We start from the raw sequence: 8,018 nt of genomic DNA on the forward strand, positions 1-8,018 counted from the left end.
GATACCACCCCTACTTACTATATCAAGTGAAAAACAAAAATCAAAACCCAACAAATAATGAAATTCTTCAATTTTATTGGTGTGGACTAAAGTCTCACTTAAAAACAGAACATCCAAATTATAATACTGGACTATAAATTTTAGTTGAGAAACAACACTTAGGTTTCTCATACCTCAGCAGTTCCAACATACAAGACCCATGGCTCTCAAAAGGTCTGGCGACCAGGTCATGTCGATACATTATTCTCCTCAAATCTATATTATTTTTGATAGACATATCCTATGAAATTAAATGTGACTTAGATAAAATATTTTTATGATAGTTAGTCAAATAAATTTTCTCAAAATATTTTGTTTTTAATATATTTTAAAAAACACGACAAAACCACAAATTTTATCTTCATTGAAACATCTTCTGTTTGCATATTTTCAAAGTAGCTTCAAAATGACAACATATAATTTTTCTGTCGAAAATCGAGCATAGCCTCCTTTGTATATAGAACATTTAGGAGAGAACTAGGCTTATCAACCTATACAAATTTGCAAACATAATTTATTTGAAATCACTCGGTGCATTCAACTTTGTATAGTCAACATAAATTTTCTATAGTCACATTTCAACTTTGTATAAATCATAACTCAATGAATTTGCATTTGAATACCATGAATCATAGGCCAATTTCAAAGGTTTCAACGAGGCAAATTCATTTGTCATCTCAATTCATCTTGAAATAGCACAAATATTACCATTTTGCCTTTTTTTTGAAAGAACTAAAATCATATTTTTCAAAAACTATACCGAATAAATCAACAATCTAACCATCTTTAAAAAATATATTAAATAAAAATAACATATTGAAACATTTCTAAAATGATCCATAATTCCGTATTAATACTTTTTTGTATATACAAGCCAGTTTTATGAAGCAAGAAACAGAAAATACAAACCCTCCACTTTTTAGGTATTTCGACGAGGGAAAAAGGAAGAAAAAGGGGAGCATAACCTCTTCGATCGCGATGGATCTTGTGTGATGATCGAGAATCGTTTAGGGCTTCGATTAGATACTAAGTTTGAGTAAAATGGTTGAGAAATAAGTGAGATGAAAAGATTGTTGTTACTGAGTTAACACATATTAAGGTTATTGAAAATTCCTTTGAGAAATGTTTGCATGGTCTTAAAAGTTCCAAATGAAAATTCCTTTGAGAAATGTTTGCATGGTCTTAAAAGTTCCAAATGAAATTTGACATATTAAGGTTATTAAAAGTTCTCAATCTTTTCCGTGGAAAATAAGAAAGGAGATAGGTCAATGTTTTTTAATTGTGCTCTCAAATGAAATTTGTTGTTTCTCATATATATAGAAGATTAGAAGGTAACAATTGCATTGATAAGTTATCAACGTTTGATTTTCTTCTAGAAATTGTACTTGATGGACTCTTTCACCTAATTTTATTTTAGAGGATTTTTGTCCTAATTGACATATGCTTTTTGATGTTTTTTTCAATAGGTTTTGTGCTTTACGACATAAATATTTAAGCTTTTTGGTCTCAACTTAGTTATCAATGACGTTTTGAGCATTTCACACGTATTAAGAAATATAATTGATATTGTGTGGGAAATAGATATTATGAGTTGTTTTACTAAATTGTTCTTAATAAATGATATGGAAAAGTTAAATGAAAGAATTGAAAGAAGAGAGAGTAACAAATAGTTAGGGACATAATAGGAAAATTAACGTTAATGTTTCATTGGTATTGCAAAGTGACATATAATTTGGGACGGAAGGAGTAGGATAAAAGAATCTTACTTGATGCTTTTTAAATCAATTTTGATTATAAAATATCACACAGACATGTGATGCTATTCAAGAATAATTTTCTTCCTAAAAAAAAGAATAATTTTCTTTGATTTTCTTTTAAGTTGCACCTGTTTGGAGTGTAAGGATAACAACAGAGTAACTAAAATTGTTTACATGAAAGTGAGATTGATTCTTTTATCTATTGCATAGCTCAAAAAGATACGGTTTAGGAAAAAAAAAAAGAAAAAAAAGAAACATAAGTGCATGAAATAAAAGAGTAGGATGGTATATTGTTACTCAAAGAAGTAACATGATAGAGGTAGCTAGTAGCTAGTGTCCTACTTTATAAAAGCAATTTACTTAGTAGTTCAATGTTAGCACCAAATTTCTTACTTGATGGTTTCTTTTCTAATTTGGTTTAGTTGTTAACCAGTCAGATTTATTTCAAGTGAAATCTCAGCATTCTAGCTTTTACAAGTCAAATTCATGATAGTGACATTTAGGATTTACAAGTGAAATTCTAGGATTTAGACATTTTAGCATTTTAGCCCACTTGGGTTGGGTTGGTCAGGTGGTATCGGCTTGAGATCTGATAGTGTGCTTCTTCTCAAAGTCTCAAATTCGATTCTCTCGATGCCATTTTGGATGAGTTAATTTAGTTTCTTCGAAAAAAAAGACACTAATGGACCAAACCCCAAACCCACTATTTGATTTCAGGTGGTTAATGAGTTTCAGTTAAGGATAAATTATTTGGGTGGATCTGAGTTTGAATTTCAGATGAAATAATCTTTAGTAGATATCACTTGCATATGACCTTCATACCTTGAGAAACCGGAGAGCTAAGACAAAAATAAAATAAAAACCAAAGCCCACAAAATATAATCAAATAAAAAAATTAAGGTAATTGAATGAGATGAATCATATGTCATTTACTTCAAATTTAATAAGGGTGATAGAAAGTTTTCCATAAAGAACTAAAAGGCCTGCCTGAGTTAGATACCTTGAGTCACGCCTAACTAAGCCAAATTAATCTATAAGCATTGAATACAATAAGGGATCTCTTGCTACCTTTATCTCTTTTTCATAATATCATCATCACTTTTTTTAGATTTTCCTAAAATGGTAAACAAAATTTATTGAAAATCTGATATGATTCAATCAACATGCTAGTGTAGATATTAAATTATCATCATGATTCACATTGTAACAATCTCCACTAGTTATGAAATATGTGTGAAAAGATGGAGATAACCTCAAACAGAAATAGATGAGGGTAATTGATTAGAGACATAGTTTTCTTTTTGCCAAAATAAAGGGAAATAAAGAGTAAAGGGAAAAAGATGTGAAAATTCAATATAGTCTAAATATGACATAGATAATATAGTCATGAGATCATAACCATTAATGAAGATTGATCGGATGACGTTATGCGACCGTGTTTTAAGTTTAATTGGATGAAGTCAAAATATCAACTATCTAGCTTAAAAAAAATATCAATTGTCTGATCTTCATCTAATAGCTCCAATTTCATAATTGTATTGACTATGCGCACTTGTAGTTTATGTGATGAAAATTAATTTTAAATGGAAAAAAAAATGTGAAATTGATTTTTGTTAATAAAGATTTGAGGCTAAGACATGTTTTAAAACTCAACTTCTGATTGGAATCAATTTGAAGCAAACGCAACACAATTCAACTTTAAAACCCTTAGAGCTCTAGAGCTTAGATAGAGCTTGTTTAGAATGAAACTAAAACTACGAGCTTGTACCTTCAAGTTTCAACTTTACGTTAGAATCAATTCTAAAGACAAAAATAATTCATCTCAATTCTTAGAGGTCAATCACAATTACGATCTGACAAATGACTCTTATACCTAGTAAAAGAGATATAATTATAAGTTTGTAGTTGACTTCACGCCTACATCTTTAATGCGCAAAAGAAAATGGACAATTGTATGTGTCAAAATTAATTTTATGTTTTTAGAATCACTTTTTTATCACAAAATAGTAAACCAAAGTACCAAATATTCACATCATGTTATTATGAATTCATTGAAGCCACTACAACTATTTTTGGTGACAAAAAAAGAAACGAAAGAAGCATGAAACAAACATATTCGTCTTCATGAACTGCACAATGCCGGTGGTCAGAAGTGGAAGTTAATAAAATAAGCACTTTTTGATCAACTTCCCATGAGAATATGACTTTGTTATTTATTTAATTAAATTAACAACATTCACAAGTAATGAATGGTAGAAACTGTTACTTGGAAGCTGAAACAGAGCCCACTAAAACAAGCATGCTTACCAATTCTTTTGCATAACTCCAAATCACTCAATTTGGATTCCATAAAGTTGAAAAATTCACATTAAAGCAATATGGACCATCATATACTCATATTCCAACTTACCATTTACTATTATATATATAAAAAATCAAAATGTGAACCATCAAATATATTGATCTAACTATCTCAATTGCATGATCATGACAAATATGTGATGGCCAATATCAATCTTACAACAAATCACATAAAAGTGCAAAAGCTAAAGAAAAATACCATAAAAAAATAAAAAATAAACCAAAACTCTTTTTTTTTTTTTTTTTAATACTACAATGCACGAAAGAGGAGACCTACAAATTCATAGTTTAATTGGAAGACATGAAATTCTAACTAAAGGTTGTTTCAATTAGAAGTTCTTCCAAACATTTCATTCTTGATTGATATCAGATACCAATCGAGCTCAATTGATCGGTTACTAATAATTATTTATTATTTGTAAAAGATAAATTCAAAATTCAAATATGAACAACAGAATCAGCATAAAAAATTCAACTCCTCCATGGAACTCTAACTCTAATATCATACAGAAACAAATTAAACATAACAATAATCCCCAAAAAACTGAATTACAGTTGGAGTCTAAAAAGCATTATTATAATATTCAATTTATTATTAAAATACAAAAAAGTATAAAGTAAACTATGAAATAACCATTATAACCCAATTTGCTAAGCAATTCGCAAATCTAAAATTGTTCTGCAAAAAACAAAAACAGAACCAAAATTTTTGTACCTTTGGATCCATCAAACTAAATAAAAAATGAATTCATCATTCTCTTAATGAGGTTTGACAAATTCAGCATCGGAAACAGCAGAACCTTCAACTTGACTAACATCGTCATCACCATTGTCTTCATGTTCATCTTCATCTTCGTCCATCGGAGCAGGAAAATTTAGATCTAACAAACTATCTCCAACATTCGCGGAAACTCGAGCAACCTTGACGTTCCTTCTAACCATTGTTGTTATTGCTGCTGCTGATGTTGATGCTGATGCTGATCCGAATCCAATATTATGTGTTCTCCTATGTCCACCTAGTGCTTGACCTGAAGCAAATTCTCTAAAACAAATTGGACATTCATGAATTTTCTTTTCACTAACATTGATATTTTTTTCAATGTTAATTTTTTCATGATGTTGTGAAATTGAATAATCACCACCACTTTCTGCAACTTGTTTATTTTTCTTGTGACTCGCTCTGTGTCCACCTAGTGCTTGATATGAACGAAACACTTTGTTACACGTGTCGCATTTGTATCTTCCTCGTACCTTCTTCAACGGTTTCAGTTCTTCTTCTTCTTCTTCAGATTCAGCTTCACTTTCTTCTTCTTCTTCTTCTTCCTCGACATCTTCGTCTTCTTCTTGGTCTTCATCTTCTTCGACTTGTTGTTGTTCATACTGATCATCTTGATGCTGTTGATCATGACGTTGTGTATGAGTTTTCCATATGTTGTTATCTTCGCGAGACAATGATATGAGAAAAAAAGCTACTTCTTCTTCAGTTGTTATATCCGATGAAGAACTCAGTACAGAAAAAGACTCGTTCTGTACTGAGTTTTTCACCGGATCATTATCTTTCTTGACCCGTTTGGATCGTGGTCCAGTTGGATTCTTTGACGACTCAGTTTCACTTCCTCTATCTTCCTGAAGAATTATTGAACCAGCATCTATAAATTGATTGGGATCTGTGAATCGAAAGCTTCGCTTTGGATTCTCTCTTAGACCATAGGATGAAAGAGAAGAAGCTGATTCAGCTTCAAAACTGAGCTGAACAGTTGGTGCTCGGGGCGGCGGTGGTGTTGGTGACTCAGTTTGTTTTGGTAGGTTCATCATGTGTGATCTCATGTGTCCACCTAAAGCTCTACCATTAGAAAAGCTTCTCATACAAAATTTGCACTTGTGTTTCTCCATCATTCACAAAAGAGAAAAATTGAGAAAAATATAATATTAACACAAACTCATACAATACAAGACACAACAATTTTTTTTTAGTTATGAGAGTGTGTGTTTGTGATATGTGAAACCACAAAATGAGAGTATGAGTAGGTGCTACTTGGGATGTATACAAGGTCACGTAAATGAATGCCTATTTATTGTTTTCAAATAAAAAACAAAAATAAAAAGATATTAATAAAAAGTCAAATTTTAATTATTTATCACTTTTTGAAAGTGGATTTTCTACCTACATTAATTAGCACAGTCAAAATTATTGACCATTTTTCCCAAAGAAAAAAATTCTCCAAAAAAATATTGACCATTGGATTAGAATTGTATATACTAAGTTTATATTTTTCTTAAAATAAAATTTTGCTAAAACTTCATTAGAAAATCAATTTTACTTTTTTTAACAAGTGTAATGGATGAAAATGTTTTAATGCAAATTTTTAGATTTGACTATCATTTTAAAATGAGTAGTTAGTAAAATAAATATAAAAAATAATATTTCAATAACCAATTATTTAGCATATATGTACTTATAATTAAGGGTTCATATTAAACCGATCTTAAAAAAAAAAAAATCGTTAAAAACCGAATATTTTTTTGATGTATTTGGATGTACATTTGCTAAAATCGCTCGAATCAACTTGAATATTGTACACTTTAAATTTAGAGAAGTGAAGAATTCGAGGTTCGAATTGTGACCCTTGCAAATAATGTCTTGATAACTAACAACTGAGCTATAATTACAAAACTATTTTTAATTACTACCGGTGTGATATATTATATTAATCTATCTATTATTTGTTGGTTTTTTTAAGTAATTCTTATTAGTTTAATTTAATCTATTTTTTTTATAATTTTTGTAATATTAATTTTTAGTGTATTATATATTATTAATAGACTTTTTTTGCAATTGTAATTTCGATATCAAGAAATCATTGTAAATTAAACCACATTAAAATAAATCGGATTGATTTTTTTTCAATAAATCGTTCAACTTGAACCAAATCGCATATAATTTTATCTCTAAGTTTAATATTTTTGTTTGCTCAAAAAAAAAAAAAGTTTAATATTTTTGTCTCAAAATCGATTGAAGCTATACTGCAAACACCCCTAAGTAGCCATAAATTAACCATTGATTTGTATATCAAATAGTGATTTTACTCATTTAACTCCTTAAAGTGAGTTATTTACTTTAAAGTAGCCAAATCAAATCAAATTTTTCTAACTCTAAGAGAGAATTAAAGTTGGAACTTATTTCATTCAATTACCTTTTGGCCAAAACGGCCAAATGAATTGAAGATTGTTATTTTAACTTTTCATGTAACATAGTAACATGTGAGACTTGCCCGTTTTCTCTCCTTTGTTACGGCTTTTACTTCTTTTGAAATTTCCATGAATACCCCTTTAGTTTGATTTTAAGATATGGATGCTATTATCAATATAGAAAATTTTAAGAATCGGATTTTGAAGATATGTTATCATTATTTTAGGCAAAAGATGTGATATCTTGATATCTATAAATCAAATTTGAATACTTTTATCACGTACTTGTTGAAAAATTAAATGATAGTATTTTTAGCAAGAAAAAAAAAAGGAAAGGGTATATAAAGAAATTCACATTGCTTTTGCAGCTGAAACCATTCTAGTCAAAGTGAAATAAAACTGCTGGGTTTTGTTGTAACGACGTAGAAAGTATTTTTAACTATGTTAAATGCTTTGTGTTTTTACTTAATTAAATGATTTTTTACTTTTTGTTTTTTGCCTGGATTAAATGTTTTTACTTTAAAAAAAAATTTATGGTTCATTTGACATCATGTTCGATTCTCAATGAGAACAACGCTTGGTTAGTGCGCATGCCTCTGCACACGAACTAGATTAGTCGTTCACCGTTGGTGGATCGGAAACTGATGCAAAAGCAAAAAAAAAAAATTATAT

The 8,018-nt window shown here is 29.5% G+C and overlaps 1 protein-coding gene across 1 annotated transcript; it reads right to left on the reverse strand.

Annotated features, from left to right (window-relative positions):
• Positions 1-4,681: 4,681 nt before the first annotated feature.
• Positions 4,682-6,189, reverse strand: LOC25491695 (zinc finger protein ZAT9). Its single transcript, XM_013599688.3, has one exon. The coding sequence runs from the start codon at positions 6,051-6,053 to the stop codon at positions 4,917-4,919; it is 1,137 nt and encodes a 378-aa protein (XP_013455142.1). The 5' UTR covers positions 6,054-6,189; the 3' UTR covers positions 4,682-4,916.
• Positions 6,190-8,018: the final 1,829 nt, after the last annotated feature.

Source organism: Medicago truncatula, chromosome 4 (genome assembly GCF_003473485.1).
Source record: "Medicago truncatula cultivar Jemalong A17 chromosome 4, MtrunA17r5.0-ANR, whole genome shotgun sequence".
Taxonomy (NCBI): domain Eukaryota; kingdom Viridiplantae; phylum Streptophyta; class Magnoliopsida; order Fabales; family Fabaceae; genus Medicago; species Medicago truncatula.

Excerpts from the sequence above, each read along its gene's own strand:
- LOC25491695 (XM_013599688.3), bottom strand. The coding sequence starts at position 6,053 with ATGATGGAGAAACACAAGTGCAAATTTTGTATGAGAAGCTTTTCTAAT.